Source organism: Apaloderma vittatum, unplaced genomic scaffold (assembly GCF_000703405.1).
Source record: "Apaloderma vittatum isolate BGI_N311 unplaced genomic scaffold, ASM70340v1 scaffold11765, whole genome shotgun sequence".
NCBI classification, from domain to species: Eukaryota; Metazoa; Chordata; class Aves; order Trogoniformes; family Trogonidae; genus Apaloderma; species Apaloderma vittatum.
In genome coordinates this window covers 8,071-33,126 of record NW_009718814.1, presented here as the reverse complement: position 1 = coordinate 33,126, position 25,056 = coordinate 8,071, and the positions used below count along the sequence as shown (strand labels likewise).

Genomic DNA, 25,056 nt, shown 5'->3' with positions numbered 1-25,056 from the left:
CCCTACAGAAGTAGTATTTGAAAAATGAGCAAGTTATGTATGTCCTGAACTTGCTATTCTCCACTAAAAATGCTGAAATAGTTCATGGCATGCTGTCAGAACACTGTTAGGTTGCTGACAGGAGAAGTTATTAGCAAAGTGTGCAGAATTAGGTTGCTGAGGTGTTGATAACAGTTCTCTTCTGCGTACACAGAAAGTGCTTTTTGGTTGTAATTCAGCTGGTTATAGTCTGTGACTGATTCATTTGAGGTTGATCAGATAAGTGGGGATTAAAAAAAAATGCAAGAAGGCCTGTTGATTTTTTTTCTTCACTATTTCCAGTGACTGCTAGTTTTATATTTTCAGGTTGTTTTTTTTTTTTTGCCTTGGGCAAAACAAGAATATTAGAGAGAAAACACCTTGTATGAGAATATGAACTACTTATAAAACTCTAGACTTACTAAGTGTTGACAGTATTACTGGACCAGAGCTTTTATGGAGCATTTTGTTAGGAAGCAAACGGATAACATGAACAAACAAATCAAAGATGTATGAAATTTTAAAAATTAAAGGAATGTCGTGTATCAGAGCTTGAATGAATTTGTAGGTTTTTTTATATACCAGGCAAAAACCCTGCAATAAATTGTTAACCTGAAAAAAAAAAAAAGATTAGTACATTTGAAAAAAATCTCTTAGTGCAATTGTCCTTTAAAATTCTCTCTCTTTCTTTTAATTGTAGCTGTGGACAGATGGGTGTGGAATGCCACCTCTGTCACCTCAAAACAAAGAGGAAGACTTTTTTGCATCCCATGTTTCTCCCAAGGTATAGATTGCCTGTATTTAATTATTGTTACCTTTCTAAACACTTAGGTTAACTGTGTGCTATATGATGAAGATTAACCCTGAAAGAAAACCTTATAGAAAAAGGGTAGGTCAGAGAGTTAAAACTTATCTACTTCTCCTTTTGCGGGTCTGAAAATTCTTCCTGCAGGTGAACCACTTTCTAAGATGATAATTCAGAATGACTCAAACAGTAGCTAAATGTGGAATGAAACTTTGTTTTCTTTAGGCATGTAATTCCACTTGGACTCATCATTCCTTGCTTGAGAGTGCTCCGATTTAAATATACTGTGTGATAACTTTGGTTTTTAATCAGTAAAGTTTAATAGTTCTTAAAACATTTGCTAAGCAGAAGCTTCTTTTTCTTCCTTCAAAATCTTTGCATCCTCTTTGAAAATGTTAAAGTAACTTTCTGAAAGCTGTCGCTACTCTTGGTTTTTATATATTTGATCCTGTCTCCTGAAGGTGATAGATACTGTGTTTATTTCACAGATTAATGTTTCAGAGACTCTCTTGAGTCTGTTAAGTGTTCTAGTGTAATTCCTTTCTAGTATAGTTGCAGTCTTTCAACACTTAAAACACAAGTATGGTCATGAGGCATAATTTGACATGGAGAAGAATTCAAGGAGTATCAGTGTATCTGATTAGCCCTGGTTGTGTAAACACTTCACCATTCATATGCATGTTAATGCTTTCGCTGTGGTTGTGCTTGTGCATCAGCAGCAAGTAATAATAACCTGTGGAAGCTGCTCGTATCTGCACCTGAATAAAGAACCCAGTAAAAATGACGTGATTTTTAAGTGACTTTCTCGTGTATATGGGATGCGTAAGGATGAAAAAAAAGCTGTAATTTAAATATTTTTTTTCCTTTTGATTATTCAATTGTGACATTACAAAATGCAGATTTTTTGTTGTATTTGTGGGGCTTCAGAAATGGTGCATTTTGAGGGGTAGTTCAGCCTTTTTACTACTTACTTGTTTTATTTTAGGAACTTCTGCTGCAGGCCAATATTTGAATGCCTTATAAAAATAAATTTCAGCATCTTTGACGCAGTGAGAGAGTATTTACATTTTACAGACTGGGAAGATTGCTGTTACACAGAAATGCTCACTGCAAAGACTGAAAAAAATAATTTGTTGTAGATTCTGGTCTAGTGTCTTCACCAAAATATAATCTGTCATGACAGTAGAAAGATAAATGAAATATTAATGTTTGAAAAAAGCACCTTGGAAGAATGCTTGCAGTTGAGTGGGAGAAGTATAAACTGAGGCAGGCTAAAGAGACAGAAGTTTAAGGAGCCAAGTCTTGTAAATGTTTTTGTGGTTGAGTACAAGAGGTGGGAATTGATACAAACCCTCTGAAGGGAAGGTATTTTCAGGTAGCTGCAAAGGCAGGAGGTTGGAGTCAAGCAGTCTGCGTACCTCAGGGCAAGAGCTCGTTTTGTGTATAGATGTTTTGGGAGTCATGTCAGGAAGTTTTGAGATTTCGGGAAGAATAAGCCTGAACTGGCAGTGGCACTGCACTGGTGGAAAAGGTAATACTAAGCAGATATTATTGTGACCAGGTCACAAGCCTGCCTGATGAGGAGGATGTGTCTGAGGGAAGTGGGAGGACTGCTCACAATCAAAAATTAAGCGTTAGAAAATGGGAATTACAAGAGTTTAGTGTGGGGAGAAGGCTTGGTGAATATATGTACATAAATGTCCCAGATTTCCTGTCCTGTATTACTGTTATGTTTGAAGACAATCAATAGCCAGCGTACAGGAAATAAATCTAAAGCACGATTAAAATATGTATTATTTTCTAGATGTTAAACATACTGAAATTCCTGAGAGGGAAATACAGGTGCTTAGGAGTGGTTTGAAACCAGTTACCTTTTAATAAAGGCAGGCATTTCTTTTATAACAGCCTTTCTGAGAACAGGTTTTAAACCTAGAAGTTGTAATCATGAGAATGCAGTATTACCTAATCGGTGATGGCAGTCTTTGGGCTCAGTGGTCGTATTTATTTGCTGTATTCTATTTTGTGTGCGCTTCTGATTTTGTAAATTGTTTCAAGGCAAAGAATACAGAGTGGGTGTTATCAGAGCCAGAGACGGTTTCTTTACAGCAGAAGACTTCAGATAATACTCCGGAATGCTGTGAAGGTATGACTGATTCTTTGTTAAAGATAAGCTGCGTTTTTCTGGTAGTCTCTTTGTTAAGGCTCTTTTTATCCTACTTTAATAGTGAAATAACCTAACCATGCAAGAATTTTGGAGAGGAAGGACTAGTTATGCTAGAATGTGTGAGATTGCATGCTCCTTTAATAATATTTAATAGAAATCTGAATTAAAATTTGATTGAAAAGACTTCAGATGTGTCTTTGGGTGCCTGCTGCTCTTTAAATAACTGGTAAAGCTATGATAAAAATAACACATTGCGTTACAAGTATTAGACCGTACCTCTGAGTGAGTTGTGTTTTGGTATTTTAAACATTCTGAAGACCGTTCTGATATTCTTACCCCTATTATTCATTATGTTTTAGGACCAGAATATGGACCAAGTGTTGATTGCCTTAGTACATCACCGAAAGCTGCATTAGGTAATGAGTGTAAGCAGAAGATAGCGACCAGTATAGTGTATTTAAATGTTCATTTGTACAGAGAATGTATGACTGGGAAGAGATGAGGAATTCTTAGTTTTGTATCAGTGTGCATGAGTTAGTTGAAACATCTGATTTGTATTACAGCTTCTTCTCTCAAACAGTGTACTCCTAAGAAATAAATTTTAGTCAGTGTTGTTCTGGTTTTATCATATCTTAGCCAACCTGATGAATTTAAATGCTACAGGTATCACAACTAATAAAGGTGACCATTAATGTTTTACACCTCCTGTTGGACTGCTTTAAGTTCTGCATTTAAAGTACATAGGTGGAAAAGAACATTGTGCTGTGATTAGTGGCCTGTTACTTCTGTTAAGCAAACAGATCTTGTACTAGTAAGTCAGTCTTTCTTTCTAGACATAGTTTTTGCTCCCTTTTCAGAAAACTGAACATACAAGATTTTTATATTTTATTTATAATACAATATCTTCATTGTCTAGAGTCTTGATTTACTTAACACTGAAGAGTGTACTGTAAGTAAAAAAAAGTTGAGGAAAATAAAATAGAATAAAATACATCAGTGATTTATAATTTTGAGGATCATCCTGCAGGAGCAGGTTTCTGAGAATAAAGAGTATTGATTCTCAGCAGCACAGGGATAGTAAAGAAGTGGTGGCTGGGAATATCTTAGTACTTCATTACTTTTGTGTTCACTTGGTTGAGCTTGGATTTGAGTTTGGGTTTTGGTGTTGTTTTTGAGACAGCCAGGGAGCAGGAAAAGTATTTAACCACATACACTTTCTGGTTTTCTCGTTTGTATCTTTAATACTTAGTCTCATAAAACACATGCTTTTCTTGTTTGGACGTCATGAGTTTTATCTTATGTGAAGAATTTCTGTTCTGTGTAAGCCTGTTTCCAACTAAATTTTAGCTCAAAGTAGTTTTTCTGTGTGTACAGGCATTCGATAGGAGTTGCTGGTAGAAAACTTCTGTTTGTGGGAGATTTACCATGACTCAGGATAGTTCTTGGGAAGGCACAATATAGCGCCTTGCAGAATGTAGTGAGTCCTATTAGTGTCTCATTAAAAATATCGAGATTAGGAGCTGTGTCAGACTTCATGCAGAGCAGAATCTCGTTTTATTTCTATGTTTCAGGATTTAATACAAAGCATCAAGGTTGGGACTTTCAAACTTCTATGTGTAAAGGTAGATTTCCAGCACTGTACTTAGGTGATTGAACAAAGCTGTTCAATCTAGTGATAGAATATATTGTCACCTCTGATAATGTTTGTGATTTTGTTTATGGTGATACAGGTATGGTTTTTTCTGTATCACTGGTAGATTTAAACATAGCCAATACCTTCTATCCAGGAAACTATCTTGGGAATTGTACAGGATCAGGTGGACCTCTAGTCTGATTCAGAATAGCAAGTTCTGCATTCTTATTCTGTTTATTATTGGGGATCTACAACTGAAAACTGATCTGTGATTTCATTCCTGTTGTGCATTTGCAAGAGATGTTGCATTCTAAAGCAGAGGTGGTTTCCAGTGCTTTGTTGGAGATATTCACAGCTCTGTTCCCTGTAACTCAGTCTCTTAGTGTAGAAACTGTAATGCTTCAAGGCATTAAAATAAATTTCAAAAACTATTCTGAGGCTGATGTAGTGGAAATTATCTTCTGCAAAATTGTATGTCAAGTAATGTGCATTTAATCCTTGCAGAGAACACCACCTTCATAAAAAAGAAGCCAAATCAAGCTAAGAAGGGGGTAAGTGTACACAAATAATGCATGCTTTTAACTGTATTATGGATCTCTGGAAATACGTAGAGTGCAACATGGAAATGTACCATGTGAGCTGGCGCTAAACCGTACTTGTATCCGTAATGATTTATGTAACTAAAAGGGAGTTAAAAACCCTTTCTGTATGAAACCAGCCAATGATATATTTGAACATGGATTGTTGTGAAGATGAATTTGTCTAACAGGTTACTGTTATTATGTAGTACAGCGCTTCAGATCTGTGGTTTTTCTTCTGACTGCAAATAAATCCCAAGTCTGTTTATGTGTGTATAACTCACTGAACTGCATGCACTTCCCTTTGGGTGTCTGAGCGTCATTTCCTTTGCACTCTCTGGGCCTGAACAGCAGGTGGTATTTTTTCAGAAAGAAAAATATCAAGGCATATGTTGAAGCCAAAGTCTGTGCTCCTCTTCAGCTCTCTTCACAACCCTTGTCCCTTCAACTCCACTGATGCCCTGTAACTTCTCACTTGCTGATGCTGAGTTGCAGGGCTTCTTCAGGCTTCCACCTACGTTAGTTAGCACAGAGATCTTTTTGTTGGAACTCCCTCAGCTTTGAGGATTTGCTACAGTACTTCTGAGTGGCTAAGTATGTGTGTGTGGTAGGATAATATAACAATAGAAGGTGTATTTATAGGTAACTTGCAGCTGCATTCAGTTCAAGATTGTTTGCGAACTTGTTTCTGGATGGGGTCTCGACACTTTCTAGGCATCTGGTCTCTGTAAAGAAGGCATGAGGGGAGCTGAGTATTTCAAAATGATGGTTCAAGGAACCTGAAAACTGAGTAACATGGCTCAAGTTAACTCAAGCTAGCTAGGAAAAGCTTGGTTTTGAATCTATGGCTCTTGAGGCCCAAGAGCATAGCCCTAATGCTAGGCTGTTAGAGTGACAATATTACAGGGAATCACTGAAGTCTGGGCTGTTCTGTCGAGCGGATTAATTTAGATTGCAACCTATTACTTCTTGATTCCGCTAGAGGGCCCTAACATGCAAGAGGAATTTATTCTAAGTGGTATATGCAGGTATGTTCCCTGTAAGTGAGAACATAACTGGGTTTGAAGGTGCACGTACAGGTTATGAACTTGTACAGTGTCAGAGCCTCAAGCTGTATGTACACAGCCAGAGCTTTTACATGAAGACTTGGAAATGTTAAACCATTAAGGTAAACGTATTGTGAAAATTAATGTTGCTGCAGTGTTGCAGATGAGGGATGAAACACATGGGAGACTAAGAACTGCAGTTTGAGTGCTGTGACAGCATCTGAATCAGCATCATTGTATGTATTCGTATTTGTAGCATTGTGTTTTCAGTCTCTGATAATGAGAATGAAATACAGTCCCTATATTGAAGTAATACAATCCATGTATTGAAGTAATATGAACTAGAAATAGAATTATTTTAAAAGAATGAGTGCAAAACTAGAACCTCTCAGCTGACTTCTTTATCTTGAAGGTTTACAAGGTTTTTGACACATACAAACATATGTATACAAACACACATATACAAACCTTTAGTATTGCTCTTGTACCATAAATCAGTAAATGTCTATTTACATGTTTATTAAAAATATGAATAAATCAATACTGGCCAGTGAGAAGTAATTTAGGAGTCTTTGCAGCTTCTAAATGTAAATTGTTAATTAAGTGAATGAGCACCACATGGTTCCGTTACAACAAATTTTTGTATGCTTTTACTAGGCCACAAAATCAAGAAACTAAAGTTGTGTTACACATTATAGTATTTATTTCAACAGGCCAACCTCAATTAAAACTAGTATGGTTTCATTACCCTGTGATGCATGACTACAGAGCTAGCTAACTTTGTAAGAGTTAGTAGAAGGAGCATATAGTGGGTCAAAAAAAAGAAAAAAAAATACTTTCTCCGCTCCAAATTTGTAGTGTTGTTTGCATACGCTCACGGAGTATAGTGTTTGCTGTAACTTTCAAAGTAGACTGAAGTCAGCTGAGGTGATTGTCTCAGTTATAATGTTGGGATTTCTGTTTTGTTTTTCAATAAATCAAGCTCGGTGCCAAAAAAGGTGGTTTGGGGGCACAAAAAGTGAGCAGCCAAAACTTTAATGAGATTGAAAGACAAGCACAAGCTGTAGATAAAATGAAAGAACAAGAAGATCTTCATATCAGTAAGAAAACGGAGAAGGAAGAACCACTGTAAGTATCAATTATATGCACAATGGTAAACCATGAAGCCTAATTTCATGTTAATGAAGTGATTGTCAACATTATAAATAGTAGCAGAGTTTATCTTATGCAAATAAAACATCAGTTCTTGTTTTAAAAAAAAACGTGGATGAGGTGAACCAAACAGTAATTCCCCCATTGCCTTTTTTTTTTGCCAGTAAGAATATGTTACTACAGTTGATGATTTACTCTAGAAATAGCCCAATGCTAACTTTAAAAATAGCCTTAGTGTTATTCTTAATTGGTTCAGAAAATAAGGAGACATTCTGCTGATAAATATGAATAGTATTTACAATAAATCTAAAGTATATTAAATTTAAGTATTACTACAGAAAACTCTTGTATTTTTAACTTTTTTTTACCCCATGCTAGTTAACTTGTTCATTTTATTTTGGTGTCATGAACTGAGTACTGTTAAAAACAGTCTTTCTAGGAGCAAAGGAAACAACAAATATTCAGCTTTATTTGTACCTACTGGTTAAGAACTTCCATGTTGAAGGAAGGATTTAGTTTTAAGTATGGCTAGAATTGACTGCTTCAGTTTCAGTTATTTTATCCTGGAACTGCCTTCATTTTCACCAAAATATTTTGAATATTTTTGTCCTAGGCCTCAAAGCTATTTGTCTTAATAAATACTCCTTGATAAAGCTCAGAGGGTGGCATGCCTTGTTCCTTCCACTATATTTCTCTGCTGCATGTTTTTAGGTTTTAACATTTTACTGATTGTCATCAAAATTAGACTATTAAAGAGCTGGTTAGTGTACACTTCTACTATTGTAAAGCTTAGTATCCTCTCTTAAGTGCTGCGATACATCAGTTTTATAGCATAGTGCCAAATTTTCTGAATTATTATGTAATTAGAGGATCCCTTGGAGCTCATGATTCCAAGTTCTTTGGTCTATAATCTCCCTTCTCCTTTGCCTCACTTTTGTATGCCCTCTGCTGAAATGGATGTTTTGGCTCACTTTTGTGTAGCCTCTGCACAAACTGATGTTTTGTGTACATCAGAAATGTTAATCACAAGGGGATCATTCGTTTTTTCTGGAAGTATTTTTACCACACAGACATGCTTCATAGCAATTGCCAGAAACTACCAGTAGAGTGACTCAGAGGAAAAGACTGCTAAATAACAAGAAAAAATATTGTTATTAATTATTACTACTCTTTAATGATAGTATCTTTAATGTTTTATTCAGTTTGAAAGAAAGACCCTAGTAGTGGATTGGTTTTTGTGTCAGAAATGTATAGATCTATATACATCCAAGGCAATCTTCAGTGTAAAGTTACTGCAGCCTTTCTGCAATGGCCAGAACCCTATGAAGATGTCTGGAGATGTTAGGGGTGCGCATACACTTCAGTTTGTGGATCCTATCCCATTAGAAGGAAGAGAACTGTATTTCACTTGGGATTTAACTTTTTAGATTTTTAACATTAGATGGCAGTATAACCAAAATTTAAGAAGAGTGAATACTTTTAAAATTGCATTTGCTTCCAACTAATTTGTGTAACGGTCTTAATTTTAAAAGCTTGAGTAATGAGCTTTTGTAAATTAATTCAGTGTGGCTTTGTTACATGGCAGGAAGGGAAGTGATGCTTTTGTAGTCTAGTGCTTAGAAGGAGAACTTATAATGTGATTTCATAGTTGGTGTACAGTTTCTTTGTTTTCTGCTGTGCACTGACAAGAGAATAGATAACTGGAGTTACTTTAAAAAAATTGATCGATATCCCTATTTGTTTTATTTGACAGCAAATCAGATTTTTGATGTTCATACAATAGATTTCATGAGATATGCTGCTAATCTTTCTAATTAACATGCTGTGGTAGGTTTTATGGGTAGCAGTTTCAAGTTGAATTTGAGAGAACATTTTCAATCTTGTGTGTAACAGTTATACATTATAAACTGTAAGAACTGATTTAACATCCCTGAACATGCATTGAAGGTACATTTTTATTTGTTTCCAAAGTCATTCCACAAATGCATCCTGGCTTGTATCTGACTTCTGTTGTTAGAAGAATCTGAACAAAAGATGTATAGAGATTGTTTTAGTTCTGGCTTCAAGGTTGAGATGGCACTCCATCTTTTTGAAATGCCTTGTCAGCAGAGGAGGGATGTCCCATTCCTTTCAGCCAGCTGGTACCTACCTGCCTTGTCTGTGAAGGAAGAAGACCGGGTGTTGTGCCCTGCTCATTTTAACAGGTTCAGCCATGCAGCTCCTGTCATGCAGGAGATGTACTAACCAGCAAGCTGTGACCTTTGGTAAGGGCAGCTTGTGCTCTAAATTAAAGTCAAGTCAGTATGCATGGGACCTGGAAAAATAAAGCCAGGAAGAGCCTGTTTCAGTAACCAAATAGAAAAAAATAGTCTTTTGTCATTTCCTGCTTTTGCATAAAATGTTGCAAAGCTTTTCAGACTTAAATACTTCCTTCATACTTGCCAGACATCTACCAGCAGCATCCTAAATCTCATTTACCCTTCTTCTGATAGTGTTCATTTGAACTTTATGCCAGTCACAACTTACGAATCAAGATATTGTGGCATTGCTCATTAAAATTACCATTGGTATTCCTTTTAACCTAACAAATTACGTTTAATTGATGTTTCTGCAATTCTGTAATGAATCTGTCTCTGCTACATTTGTATTACTGGAAAATAGTTAAGATTTATTGGAGGTATAGCAAAGTTCCTGACATTTCAGAAAGACACCTTACTCTGTCTGAAATGTGAGAATATTTCAGGTGCCAAAATATATTGCTACTTGTGCAGAAAATAATGAGTTTTGAATACTTCGAAGTTTCCATAAAACAGAATGTATTCCATTTTGGGAGTATATATTCTCTTCTGAGACACCTTTTTGGGCAGGAGGAAGGGCAGCATCAATAAAGAAGTGTGATGTACCTCTAGTACTTGTCTCAAGAGTGTGTGTATAGTGAGTGTTAAAACCACCAGGAGCATGGTGGGATTGAAGGGAGGGAGACATAGCAGGGCCAGGCTGCACATAATACTAAGTAATGTTTTCCTCTAATGTCATGAATGCCATAGTACTATAGTATGTCAGTTGTATAATTTGAACCATTATTCGATATCTTGTAGAATTAGGACTATGAAAAAAAGACTCTTGAAGGTTGTCTTAATGCAAAACCGTGTCCTGAACTTCAGCCGTAGAGTATTTCACATTTGTTTTGAAAAAGACTACCTACTTATACACAGACTGCGGTACTCTTTAGGCAATCTTCTCTACTGCCTTTTTCCTTTCCTTTTAGTTGGAATTTAGTCTGATTTATAATGAATATTTTCAGTAAACATATAAAACACTGTGCCACAATACATAGTGTTAATTTTCTACTAATATTACTGGCTTGGGCGTTCAGTGTAGCATTTTGCAGTTGTATGTTAACTGTCTGTTTTATTCTAGTGTATCATCTTTACGGTTGGCCTACAGAGATCTTGATATTAAAACAAAGGAAGAAAATTTAAATCTATCCGGTAAGAAGAAAAGTGAATTGGAGAGACTTGGCATGGGATTTGGCAGCAACAGAAGGTATTTGAAATTCTATAAAGTGTATTTAAAATACTCTATGGCTTTCCTAGAATCATAGAATGGTTTGAGTTGGAAGGGACCTTGAAGATCATTTAGTTCTAACCCCCCTGCCATGGGCAGGGACACCTCCTACTAGACCAGGTTGCTCAGTCTCATCCAGCGTGGCCTTGAACACTTCCAGGGATGAGGCATCCACAGCTTCTCTGGGCAACCTGTTCCAGGGTCTCACAACCCTCACAGAAAATAGTTTGTTCCTAGTACTCAAATCTACCCTCTTTCAGTTTGAAATTATTACTCCTTGACCTAACACAACACTCCCTGATAGAGTCCCTCCCCAGCTTTCCCATAGGCCCCCTTTAAGTACTGGAAGGCCACTGTAAGATCTCCCTGGAGCCTTCTCTTCTCCAGGCTGAACAGCCTCGCCTCTCTCAGCCTGTCCTCACAGGGCAAGTGCTCCAGTCCCTTGATTGTGGCTGTCCTCTGGACTTGCTCCAGCAGGTCCATGTTTTTGTCACCCTGGGGATCCCAGAGCTGAGCACAGGACTGCAGGTGGGGTCTCACATGAGCAGAGCAGAGAGCGAAAATCACCTCCCTTGACCTGCTGGCCATGTTTATTTTGATGCAGCCCAGGGTGCAGTTGGCTTTCTGGTCTGTAAATGCACATTGCCACAACATCTTCCGTTTTTTATACACCAGCACCAGTCCTTCTCTGCAGGGCTGCTCGCAATCCACTCATTGCCCAGCCTGTATTTGTGCTTGGGAGTGCCTCAGCCCAGGTGCAGGACCTGGCGCTTGGCCTCTGTGAAGTTAGGGAATGAAAAAAATACACTAATGTGTATTATGGAAACTTAAGCAATATCATCAAAGAATCAAGTATTTGTTAGGGGAAGGAGCAGGATTGCTTCTGATAAATTTAAGTTCAAACCTGACAGACAGGTGTCAACTTAAATTCTAGGATGTCTGTAGGGTGTTTGCTTTACAGACTGTGAGGAAACTAGTCAGGATGTTTTCATTGAAGAGTACCAACCTAAATATAGTCTTTTACAAGCAAAAACTCTGAAGAAGTCATATTGCAGTGTTTTCCAGCTGGTAGAATGATCTATGTGTTCAGAAGTCGTGTCACTATTTCAAAGAACTTCAGTTGAGGTTTCCAGGGCTTTTTTTTTAAAAAAAAAATTCTCTTTTCTTAAATGTTTGTATAGCTTGGGCTTTATCAGCAAGCTTCAAAAACTAGATTTGGGCTTTTCATTTATCTCTCTTTTAGAGTATGAGCTTTGTCATCTCTTTACATACTTATTTTCTTCCTGTCTCCAGTGGCATTTCTCACTCAGTCACCTCAGATATGCAAACAATAGAGCAGGAGACACCTGCAATTGCAAAGCCGAAGAAAAAGTACACCGATGATGTAGAAGACTCATATTTCTCTTCTAGTTCAAGGTAGTGTATAAGCTTTTTATTTGGAGTGGCCGTAGAAGTATATGTAAGTCCTCTGTTCAGATACACACAGTATGTTTGGAACTTAAGATCAAAGCAGAGGACAAATGGTTATATCTACCCACCTGACAGGAAAGTTGTGAAATAGTTGACCTTACCTCGATATGTTTATAAAGAAGAGGTGTTACGTTTTCCGAGAACGTTAGTCTGATTTAAGTGTTTACAGGTTTTGTCTTATTCAAAGTCTAGTCTCTACTTGCACAGACAGTTGCCATACAAGCTTTTATTTCCCGTATGCAGAATCCAGTGAATATTTGTCAGAATGAGTTGTGTTCGTTCTCTTTTTTCCCTTTTTCTTTCATTCTTTCTTTTGTAGTACTGTATTCAGCTTTCAATTTAAAATGAAACAAGTATCTAAATCTGATACTAGATATACCTACAGTTGCATTGGTCATGATGCATGCCAAATGCAAAAACTTACATCTCTCTGAGGCAGTTTCTGTTGGATATGTTGTGTAGATGTCTGCAGTCTTCATAGGCTTTTATGTATTGGAACATAAAATGCAAGCAAAAAATAATTGACTTTTTTTTTATCTGAGTATGAGTGCAATGCGAATTATGAAATATTGTTGTTGGGAGGGGGAAGAAAAATTTTTAGTCCTACAGACACTAATTGGAGTGAAACAACTGTTTCTGGACTGATACCTAAAAACAGGCGTTGCTTTTACAAACTACATTTATCGCATTGGTTCCACAGAAACATGAGGAAGGTACCTAATTACTTGTAGACAGAAAAATTATAAAAAAAGGTTTTTGTTTCATTATTTTGTAGTGTAATCACTAGTGGCAGAAATGCAAATATGGTACCAAGTGAACTGGCAGCAGTCTTGTAAAATAAAATGTATCATTTCAGTGCTTCTCTATTTGTGCCTTGAAAAGAACTGTTACTGCTCTCAAATTGTTCAGAAACCTACTAGCAGGCAAAGGATAAATCGTAGAAGAGGCTTTTTAGTGTATTTTAGTTCAATTATTAGAAGACAAATTGTAACCTAGTTGTTCCCAGCTCTTGTTCTTCTGATTGTAGCAATCATAGACTCTGATATTGTAGTTGGTACAAATTCATTCACTTTAAAGAAAGTATAAAGTCAGATTGTTAGACTTGGTAAGGTTTGTAAGGTGGTTATTATCCTTTATTCCAAGCTGTGACTTTGAAATCAAAGTAACTTTAATATCATCTTAGTATATGCCCTAAAAACAAAATAGTCATGCTGGATATTAGAATGCTGGTAAGTATCTGTAAATCAAGCAAGCTAAATGTCTCAAGGTTTAGATATATAATTGAAGCCTCTCAGAATTCTTGGATTTTGATTTTTTAGTTTTGCTACAGTCAATGAAATCTTTATTAACTTAGAATATAAAGTTTTACATTGTTATTAAATACAATTTTTCTCTGCCCCACCACTCCCTGAATACTGAGGAAGTGTTTTGCAAAGTTATGAAAATCTGCGAAGGAAGGATGGAGAAAAGAAGCGATTTTATTCAATTCAGCTCTTGTAGTCCCTGCCCTATCACCTTGTTTTGACAGCCATTGTGGGGAAAAAAAAAAAAAAAGGAAAGGGGAGAGACTCCTGCTTTTTGTGGAAGTTCATTCCGGATCTATCCCTGCTATTTCCTATGTGCAGTGGTGGGAGACATTGCTGCTGAAGGTGTTTATTTCTCATAAACTGCAAAACCATGTGTCCTGACTATTCATAACACAAACATGGAGAATGTTTTTTGAAATAATGCTCTTCACAGGACACAAATACAGTCTTTAATATCCTGAGCTTGTTCTACTGAATGAGTCCATTCTGCTTGCCTCCTGTTGTTTTGATCATCTTATTCCTTATCCTGATCATATCCAAACCTTAGGAAAGAAAGTTTGTTTACCCACAAAGGGAAGTTCTTAATATTTTATAGTTTTGTGGGATTTCTTTCCTTATATGTTTAGGTATGTGTAGATAATTGAAGGGGGAAAGGTCAAGATATTGAATTGAATTGAAAAGAATTGGCAAGAATTGAATTGATAAGAATTGACAAATATGCTTCTTTTTTTTATTCTTTCCTTTCTGTTTGTGTTTTCCCTGTATTTTTGATATGTGAGAGGAGATTGTCTTAATTTAATTAGATTTACTTTTAAGAAATATGTTATTTAGCACTGTTTTAATTAAATGTTACAAAAAGCAGTACCTAATATTTGTATTAAAACAAAATACACAGAACCAGAGACAAGAGCTTTCCTTACTGTTCTGCACTATGTTTACTGATGCCTCAGAAAATGGGAACGGATTTTCCACTTGCAGAGCCTACAGCTTGACCCGTATGGATGGAACTGTGAGATTAGCCACTGTCAGCCCCTTAGTCAGAAAACTTTGTTGTCCCCTGTGGAACTGCAGCACAATTGGATGCCAGGGGCTAGTTGGGTGCTCCTGGATCTCTAGAGTGTTCCAAGCACCTTGGAAGTTGTGGTGGCTTTTTTCATAGCTGACATCTTAGCACCATGCTTTTAGGAGCAGATTACCTCGTGGGGTCACCGTGGTACCTTGCTCATGGGGTCTGTCCTGAAATTTTCTTAAGTAACTTGACAGTGTTCTTCCCAGCGCTTTGCCTGACACTGGAGAAGATGTAATACTCTGAGGTATGGAGAACTTTACCGGGTTTGGTGGGACTATATCTTTCAGGCAGTCCACTGCATATTCATGACCATATCCAGCCTAAAGAAAGAGCATGCTGTTCTGTTGGTTAAATGTGTAGAAAAGCAAAAATCTATGGGATTCAACTGTACAAAGCTTCTAACCCATGTTATAAAATCCAGATTATTTACTGACAAATGTCATTGTGCTGAAAACTTACTTGCTAGTGAACACTTATTATAGCAATATTTATCTAATAGTATAAAGTTCCCACTTTTCCAATACTTTATGTTTTGTTTTGTTTTAGATACTATGGTTCTTCAGATTTGAGGAGCAACACTTTCTCTAAATGGGATGACAATCCGGATTCTTTCTGGGAGAAAGAAAATAACAGTAGAGATGTCGATATAATGCTAAATTCAAAAAGTACAGAATTTTCAGACAGGTATACCAACAAAACATGATTTTTATATAATTGTTAAATATTTTTATACATATTTAGTGTATATTTATATAATTGTATTTATACAGATTGTTAAAACTGATTTTTATACAGAAAGCCCAAGCTTGTAAGTATGATTTGAGTACTGGGATTTTCATTTCTCAGTCAAGAAGGAGAATTTGGCCATAGCTTTCATCAGCCGTCAAGGGACTTCCTAACTGAGTTTCTTTTGTAAGCTCAATTTCCTATTTACATTTCAAGCACTTGTCTGTTTTGCTCAGCGTGGTGCAGTATATGTACTGGAGGTAATTTCCAAAGAGTTTCAGTAAAAAAAGAAGTAGACAAAACACATGGAGAGAAACTCAAATATTTGCGCTGTTCTGAGACCATATTTGCTTTACTTGCTTTGTTTATTCCCTAATGAAATAAAGAGAGCCCAGTTACCAAATGAATAAAACTGTAGGGAACTCAGCTTTTAGGGTTACGGTGTTGAAGGTACTTGCAAACAACAGGTCTAGTTGTTGTGATAACGGAAGATGAATGCATTTCTTCTTTGACATCTATGTTTTGCCATTGTAATCAAGTGGAAAATGTACTAAGGTGGGGTTTTGTGTTCCTGCTTGGTGCTTTCTGCGTCTGTTCTTACTTAAAACTGTATTTTTCATTTACCTGTAAAATGCAGTTTGTGCACTTAAGTACAGCTTTTTTTTTTTTTAACACAAACATATTCTGTTGTTTCCTAAAGAGTGGACCAGTGCTGCATATTACACAAAATAAAGATTCGTGTCCATAATGCTATTACTTCCTTATTTGAAGTATACATTTACTTGGGGAAAAAAAAAGGGGGGGATGGGGAAGTGTTGAATATGTATATTTGACCTGGAAGATGGTGACAATTCAAAGGATGTTGAATTTTTTTGTGCTATGGCATTTAAATCTGAATTTCACTGGCATTGTGTTTTGGGTTTTTTTGAGGTTTCATAGAAATATTCAGTTCTTGTTCACATAATTTAGTGTGCTTTTTAAATGCACTCTGAACATATAGTACTTAAAATTCATCAATCTTATATCTTTGTGTTCACCATCTTGTAAAATTGTGACTGAAATTTTATTTGCTGCTATATCTACTTAATTATCTAAATTTCTTTATCCTGGATTGATACCAATTTATTTTTTTCATTAAAAACCAGACACTATTATACTTTTCGGCTTCATAAAGTGAAGATGAAAGTGGTTCTTGTTTGATTTATTGGATTCTGGCATGGTGTGAATAAAAGTTACATTCACTAATGCAGTTTCTTTTTATTTTAGGCCTGCATCTCGTCGTAAGCCTGAATATGAACCATCTTTAAACACAGATGAGGCACAAAAAAAATTTGGCAATGTAAAAGCGATTTCATCAGACATGTATTTTGGAAGGCAAGATCATGCTGATGTAAGTAGAAAGTAGTGATAAATATTTTTGAGTGTTAAATTTTTTTTTAAAAAAAAATTTTCACTACAATATGGTGTTCTTGTATAAAGAGAAGTCAATAAATAGTTAAAATCGGTAGAATTAGTAAGTTTACGGAATTAAGTCCACTTGAATAGTTTTTTGATAGAACTATACAAGTTGCTAATAACTCATATTTTAGTATTTCATTTTAAGGAGTTGAGGCTGCAAGTAGGACCTTACCTCCAACATTGTTCTTTTCTGATAACATGGTGGACTATGATTCAGCAGTATTTATTTCTGAAAGAATCAGCCTGACGCTGGGTGAAGGCTTACTTCATTTGTTCTAAATACCCAACCTGATGCCAGCAAACTATTATGAGAACAGGTGTCCTTTCTCCATTTGTTCCATGGAAACATTATTACTATTGTAAGGCTAACTGAGCAGATAAGTGGTTCAACAAATGACATGTAGTTGAATCAGCCTAGAAATAAAAAGCAGATGAATATTATGTTGCATTTTGGAAGATCATTTAAAAAAATCTATTTTTAATGAGAAAGTAAAAATGTAAAGAACAATAAAAAAAATATAATCAATATATAGTGCTCTTACCTGGGAACTCGGAAAAAATTGAACTGAAAGCATCATGTGATTAGAAGTGTTAACTCAATGCTAATTGCAGTGTTTTTACCTTATCCTACCCAAACACTCCATTTCACATTTTTGCACACAAAGGTTACATAGTTTATCAGCAATTTTAGAGTAGCTAACAGTGAGCAGGCCTCTTGGTGTTGCAGTGGTATATGTCACTCTCGTTATCATCTCATTTCCAAGCTGATCAAACTAACGTTATGTAAGTCGTGTAAAAACTACAAAATGGGAACAATTTGGATGGATTTGTGTGTTGTGAAACCATATCTACAATCTCATGAGTTATCTGACATAATCTCAAGAAACAACTGCATACTGTTACAATACTTTTTTTTTCAATTCTTTTCTAGTATGAAGCAAGGGCTCGACTAGAAAGACTTTCTGGAAGCTCATCTATAAGTTCAGCTGACTTGTTTGAAGATCAGAAAAAACAACCAACAGGTACATATTGAACAGAGTGAGAAACTGTATCATGTGCTCTGCTTCTGTCAGCGAACTGTCGCTCTGTTCTCAAGAAGTGTGCCATGTGCGGTATGCATTATTATTGCTGATAGGTCCAAGAAGCATAACAGATGTATAACTATGAAAGAAAATTTTCTTAAATTTCAAGTTCTGTATTTTCAGTTGAGTAACTTCAATATTTTATACTTTTTTATGTGACTTGTTGCAAATAATAGATTAACTATATTGTAAATATGCTGTAATAATATATATACTGAAAAAATACGTGTAAGTATAATATATGTAAGTATATATACTGTAAATAAACTGTAATATTTTGTTAGAAAAACAAATGAGATAACATCTGAATTGACTGTCAGGTAGTTTTTTCAATAAGTTTCCGTAAGTAACTTAGATATTTTTATATGTGAAAGTAGCTGTCATAATAATATTGAATCTAAAAATCTTTAATACAATGTTAGTGGTCTTGAAATTCCCATTTAATCTGTTGCATGACATATCACTCATCAGCATATCTGCTTCTAACACTGGTCTTGCCAAAGTATTAAGGATTTTTTTCTGTTGGTTTGTCTGTTTTAAATATTTGTTGGAACACCTTGCATTGGAGAGTATATTCATCAAGTTAGAAAGGAAGAAGGACTAGACTAGATTAGACTGACTGAAAAATAGCCTCTTAGGCTATTGAAAATCTCTCATGTTTTCTTTCCAACACCCTTTTTGGTAGTGTAATAACTTGAAATAGAAACAGTGGGAAATACTGGAACATTTTATTGACTTGACGAATTGGGTTTTGTTCCTTAACTTGTGTGATGTGTATGGGGCTTTTACATAGCAATGAATAAGAGAATGAACTAGGAAAAGGTAACTAAAAATTAAAGATGTGGCAAATTGTCTGATGTGATATATATATGTGTGTGTATATGTAAATATGTGTGCCGTTCTATGTACACATACACATATGCGTGATAAAACTCTCACTGTATTCTGAATAAGGGTACTTAGCAATTTTATAGTTTACTGTCTGTATGCGAATTGTGCACACATGATTATTCATCACTGACCACTTGGGAAGATTCTTGGGGCTTGTGGGGAAAGGCAGAGATTCCAGTAATGGAATGAAAAGTAAGTGCCTGTGACTTGTGGGTTGTAGAGCCTGTGGCTGGACCAGGATGTCCGAGGCTCAGAACCTGCTCACAAGCTACAAGTTATGTCCCAAGTGGTCATGGCTATCAGTTGGCTACGTGCTTAAAATAAGGCTACAGATTGCAGCCTGCATTTTGAAAATGGTCTGTTTTGGGATGCTTCCTCTCAGGAGCTGCGTTTATTCGTGAGATCATAGTTCTATGATGCTGGTTTACTGCCATTTGTACTTTTTCCAGCAGCAGGTATTTACTATTAAGGTGTGCCAGCAATTCTTTTCGCAAGTGAGTGGGTCACTGTAGTTGTCAGCCTGTTAAGACTGACCATGCAGTTAGTTTTGAAACGTCTTTGATTTCTGTTATCTTTAGACTGGTACTTTTTGTACTAGCAGTAGTGCTGACACTGGTCAAGCTATGTTGGCTTCAAGGCAGGCTGGATTGCCAGCTTTGTTTAGGAGTTTTTTAAAATTTACCTTGACTGTAATTTCTACAGAATTTTCCAAGCCTCAGATATACTAATGCAAAAGCTGGACTATCCAAAATAAAGCATACCCATATGCATACACACAAGTAGGGTTCATTACTTGATCCATCACTGAAGTGCATTCATCTTTAAATTGCAAGGTAATGGCAGCTGTTTAGGATACAAGACAAATAACATTGCAGCAGATTGAAAGTGCAGAATAAATCATGTATTATCCAAACATTAATTGCTCATCTGGGAGTACAAAGTGTAGAAGATGACACTCCAGGTAGAGTTATGAACAACTGAAAAAAAAATTAAAAGGCAGATGCATTTAAGAAATTTGAGATCTGTGCCTAGTGTCTATGCCAGTGCGGATCAGACATCGGTGTTTAGTGCTCCTAGTAGTATATTGTACTTTGAGGAGAAAAAAGACTGCTTTTAATATGAAATTCTGTTTTCTTCTTGTGTTTGTGTGTTCTCCTTTTAGGAAGTTATAATATTACAAATGTCTTGCCTTCTGCTCCTGATATAGCTCAGTTTAAACAAGGAGTGAAATCAGTGGCTGGGAAACTTTCTGTACTTGCTAATGGGGTCATGACATCTATACAGGTTAGTAAATATATTACAATTTACTAACTGCCACTTAAAGTCTTTTCATAGGGATTTAGTATCGTGGATCCTGCCCTTGAATTATCTTTAGGGAAAAAAGAATGAATTTGGATTTGAGCTTTCTAGACCTCATAGTAGACAGTAGATTTTTTTAAAAATAAATTTGGAGTTGATAAGTCATCTTCCTTAGAATGTCTTTTTTGCCTTTTCCCTTATATAGTTTATTTCTTACAATTTGAAGAGAAATTCCATCATGGAAGTTATTTGCTGTCACTTTATTTTTAAAATAATGCTAGTTCATAACTCAGACTGGTTTAGTTAGAAGGCACCTACCAGCAATCATCTGGCCCAACTCTTGTACTGCCCCTTTCATTGACTGGACAGCAATACCTTTGATCCACGTTTCTGCCCAAAGTTAAGTCACCCTGGTCTCAATAACATAAAGCATGCTTCATGCTCCCGTTAGTTTGTATATCCTAAAAGAGGTGAATGAAGCTCTTAGGTGTTTGAAAATCAGACTAATTATCCTGGAGTTGTAAACTAATGGTAAACTCCAGGTCTTGGAAGCACTGGTCTATTTTCTTTAAGTCTTTAGGACTTGAACTAACTATTTATTTTATAAATGTAAGCAAAAGTAATTTCTTTCAATGAAAAACGTATTCACCACTGTCATTTTTGGTTTTTTTTACCTTTCTAGGATCGATATGGTTCATAACATCTTTTGTATCGACATAACTATAGAAGGATTTCTCTTCAGATATACAAGTGATCACACTGCTGATTCGAAAGGTTGCCTTAAGACTGTTGATGTTTTTACTTGTTCCAGCATATTTCATATTTGTGCAGCTTCCTGGCTCAGCCTCTTCTTACTGCTACTTCATCAATACAGAGCAGAAATATTGAAACAACTTGTTGCATTGCATATGCTTTTTTTTTTTCTTAATTTCTTCCCTCCTTCACAGTCTTGTATTTCTTAGCCACCTTAATGTTAGATGTTGGAAGCTTTATCTTATTACTATTTTTGGCTGTGAGGCAGGAAAAAGAAAGAAAGATGGGTGCATAAAAGGGCAGTGAGGCTTCCTAATAGAGACCTCAGTGCAGTTGCATCCTTACTCATCAGACATAACTTGTCTTCTGACTGTCTTATGAGCTGTGGAGAAGAAAATGTAAATTAAGGGTATGCTGAGGTGGTATTTAGTGGACTGTAGCAAAGTATAGAATTAAGTGAAACCTGCGCTTATCAGGAAGTAGAAGCTCTTGCAGTCTTAATTTGATGTGCATTAAAATGATGGGGAATTAGTGTTTTAAAACAATGTTTCTGCTAGAAAATTGTATGCTTTGATGTGAGGTATAGACAAGACAAGACGTGATATATTGAATGGTGCATTTAATTTTGTCATGGGAACAATCTTTATTTATTCCTAGTTTTGAAAGTTATAAAAATTTGCAATATAGAATCCTCAAGTGCTTTTTAAAAATCTCTATCGTGCACAAATTGAAACAACAATTCAAAGTATATAAAGGGCCTGATACAGTAGTCAATTAAATACTTGTTAAAAATGTTTAGAACAGTCTTAGTTTTTTGATAAATTATGAAATACTGAATGAGGAAATAGTGGGACTGTGTTTTAGACAGTCTAGAATTTGTTGCAAATGACATCCTGTGTAAAAATTATTATGACCTTAAAGTGAAAAAACCTCACAACCAAGAATGAGCTCAAGTTAATTCCATTCTGTAACTTTATTTCTTAACTCAAATTTGTAAACTGCTGATATCTAATAAAAACAATTGATATAAACTCATTTTTAAATTAAATTTCTGTGTGCAGACACCAGTCTCCAAGTTTCTAAATACTGCCATCTGTATTCTGTCCATACAGTGGTCTGGCAAAATTAGCTTTTAATTTCAGTGAGTGAAACTAGCTTTCTTATTAAATTGCTATAGTGATTTAGAAAACAAGCAAAACTAGGGCTGGTGTAGAAAATAACTTACTGTGTTGAAATACAGTTAGCAGTATACCTGTATTTGTTTTTTAGTTTCTAGCTGCCTCTCATATCTAACTCTTAAGTTCTGGTAACTTTCTCTTGTAGCTTTTGTGTTTAGATTTATTAATCCAAAAATGATCTTTCTTTTTTAAGAGTAATACAAGATAAGCATTTGTTCTGCTTAACTGTAGAGTTTTACAATAAAAGACTTGCTTTCTTTCCTCCTTTCCAGCCCTAGAAAGATGATTTTGCTAATATAACAAGAAAATGTACTGGTCTGGGCTTGCTTTGGTTTCCTTTAATTATGTGTGATGAGTCTCAGTTTTCAAACTACTCAGTTAAATGTACACACGGTAGTAGAGACACTACAAGTAATAAGTGTTCTGATTTTCAGTGTTGTGGTATACCCACAGCATCCAGTGACTTGCAGAAGAGCTGCTCCTCCAATAACTAGGCTGCATGTTTATGTAACTGTATCCATTGGTGTGTGGATGCAGTTCCTTTAATTAAGGCAGTCAAATATAGCAAAATGTAGTTCTGGCCCCTCACGTGGTTTCTTATATGTAACAATGTATGAGCTCACCTACACTGAAATAATTGTGTGTATTTTTTATGCATCATTGCAATACATTGTACCACTCACAGATGTAAATACAAAAAAAAATTATATTTTCAATACAAAATAAGACATTCTGCAAGGAAATAGCAATGGGGTTATCTTAAAGGCTGTAAAACCTGTGCAACTCTAACAGGTGTATAAACCTTTTCCTCTTTGCTGGAATCTGAAGTTTACACCACAGAATTCTCTTACGGATAAGCAGCAATGTTTTCGGGGGATATTATGCGTTTCAACAGAAATTTGATTTGTTGTTGCAGTTTCTCTGTGGCAACCTGTGTACCACTAACACATTCTCTTGACATTCGCTTGGTATAATGGCTGAATGAGTAGCTCTTGACCCCCATAACACCTATTTCCCTTAATCTTGTCTTACTCCCATTTCACATCTTGCTTTTTCAAAGCTGAAACTGAATGACCACAGCAGCAACTGTCAGCCATTCAAGATAAACGTTCGTCTTCTCAAAATGCAGTAGGAACACTGCATATAAGGGGAGTGGAAAGAGAATTATTTAATACCTTGTATTTCAGAGAGTCTATTTTTGTAGGTTAAATTTAAGGGGTTAGAAAAATGTTCAGTTAGTTGTTGAAACTCTAGACCCAGCGTTAATTTGAGGCAGAGACCTGTGCTCTGCTTCCCCGAGTAAACTGTGAAGGGATTCTTGTTACTGTGCGTTTCTCTGGCTTTTTGTAAAATGGGAAATGCTCAATGCTGTTATTCTGGTCTGCTTCAAGTCAGTTTGTTCCTCTTCTGGGAGAAGCAATTCCAGAGCCATTTTGATGCTGATTTAAGCTTTCTGTTTTGGAAAGATTTTATAGTGCAAGAGTGGGCTGAGTGAGTCCATAGCATAAGATTCCATGAACGCTGCTTTAGCTTTGTGTGTTTTAGCACTGCTCTTGTCATGCTGTCATTGTAAATCAAGGGTGAAGCTGCGGACCACATAAAATGATGTGCACTTGATTTGGTTTTGAGGGGTATCTACACAAATTAGCTTTTTTTTGCATATCCTTGCATATGAGACTGGATTCTTTTTGATCAGTAATGGGCAAACTGATGTCCTGCAGACATGGCGGTGACCGAGGTGTTACAAAGCAGAAAAATTGCAGTCATCCTTCGTTCTGCTGCTCACCACTTCAAAGACAAACAGTAGCACTGCCTTTGTCTTCTTGCAAGATCAGCTGCAACTATCAGAATATTACTTCTAATTTTAATGCTTTCAATTTGAATTTGCTCTTTGTGTCTACTATTTAAGGCCTTCAAAGGGAGTCTAGCCATGTGGTGTCCCACACAAAACAGTATGATCTCATACTTCTTTTTCAACTTTGATTTCTGTGAGGCTTTGGTGCCTTTACACGGTAAGCAACATTGCGTTCTTCCCAAGAATATGTAAAAATAGAGAGTAGCCTTGCTGAAGTAGTCCAGAGAGCCTTGTGTTACTTGGCGCGTAAGCAGAAGGCTGTGTCTCTCCTGTTTGCAAACTATGCCAGAATAGTTTGGCCTCTGGTTTGCAAGCCTCTGAGAGTGCACCTTCTTCAACACAGAAAAAGGAGGAGTGATAAAGGACTTGGAACTTCTCTTCACCTTGGCTTGCAGCTCTGTACTGACGCTTTGCAATACTTTTTTCGTCATGTAGCTTTGGATTTTGTGTGCTTAGCCTGTTCAGTTGTCTCTTAAGAGCAGCTTTTGATCTTAAAGATAGCTGTTTCTGTGTCTTAGGTTCAGATTGGTTACCTACTTATGGACATCTGTCACCAGTAGAAATGTCTCAGCATACCTTGCCTGATTGCTGGTTGTGATACCAGAAGGTGTCTCCTCCAGTGCTGCATCATTAAGGGCATCTGGAGTATCTACAAGTGGACACCTGGCTTGGGCCCCGTGTAGCTGCTGTACCTTGAGCAATATGGGTATCTACTCCCCACCATTTGAACTGATGCTCCATGTGCTTGCAGCAAGGGTTCCTACAGTCTCCTCTTAGGAGATTGGTATGGAAGAGCTGTGGCATTCCTTGGTGGAGGGTGGAGAGAGGAATTGTGTTGTTGACAGGCTCATTTGAGAAGACACAGGACAGGATTGTCCATGAGACAAGGTGCAGAAGATCAGGATATGCAGGAGGCAGGTTTGGTGATGGGACCGTGGAGGTGTTCCTGTCCCAACACTGCAGGATCCTACAGCATGAGGACAGAAGGTTCTGCAGTCTGAAGTT

At 36.4% G+C, this 25,056-nt stretch overlaps 1 protein-coding gene across 1 annotated transcript in view; it reads left to right on the top strand.

Moving 5' to 3' along the window:
* ARFGAP3 (ADP-ribosylation factor GTPase activating protein 3) overlaps positions 1 to 21,137 on the top strand; it is a 26,819-nt gene extending 5,682 nt beyond the window's left edge. The window contains exons 4-15 of the mRNA XM_009870393.1: positions 719 to 802; positions 2,879 to 2,966; positions 3,347 to 3,403; positions 5,125 to 5,171; positions 7,227 to 7,372; positions 10,817 to 10,942; positions 12,257 to 12,379; positions 15,356 to 15,493; positions 16,802 to 16,925; positions 17,925 to 18,015; positions 20,129 to 20,250; positions 20,948 to 21,137. Of these exons, the coding sequence (XP_009868695.1) occupies positions 719 to 802; positions 2,879 to 2,966; positions 3,347 to 3,403; positions 5,125 to 5,171; positions 7,227 to 7,372; positions 10,817 to 10,942; positions 12,257 to 12,379; positions 15,356 to 15,493; positions 16,802 to 16,925; positions 17,925 to 18,015; positions 20,129 to 20,250; positions 20,948 to 20,965 (1,164 nt within the window). The 3' untranslated portion in view covers positions 20,966 to 21,137. The remainder of the gene's footprint in view (positions 1 to 718; positions 803 to 2,878; positions 2,967 to 3,346; positions 3,404 to 5,124; positions 5,172 to 7,226; positions 7,373 to 10,816; positions 10,943 to 12,256; positions 12,380 to 15,355; positions 15,494 to 16,801; positions 16,926 to 17,924; positions 18,016 to 20,128; positions 20,251 to 20,947) is intronic.
* The last annotated feature ends 3,919 nt before the right edge of the window (positions 21,138 to 25,056 follow it).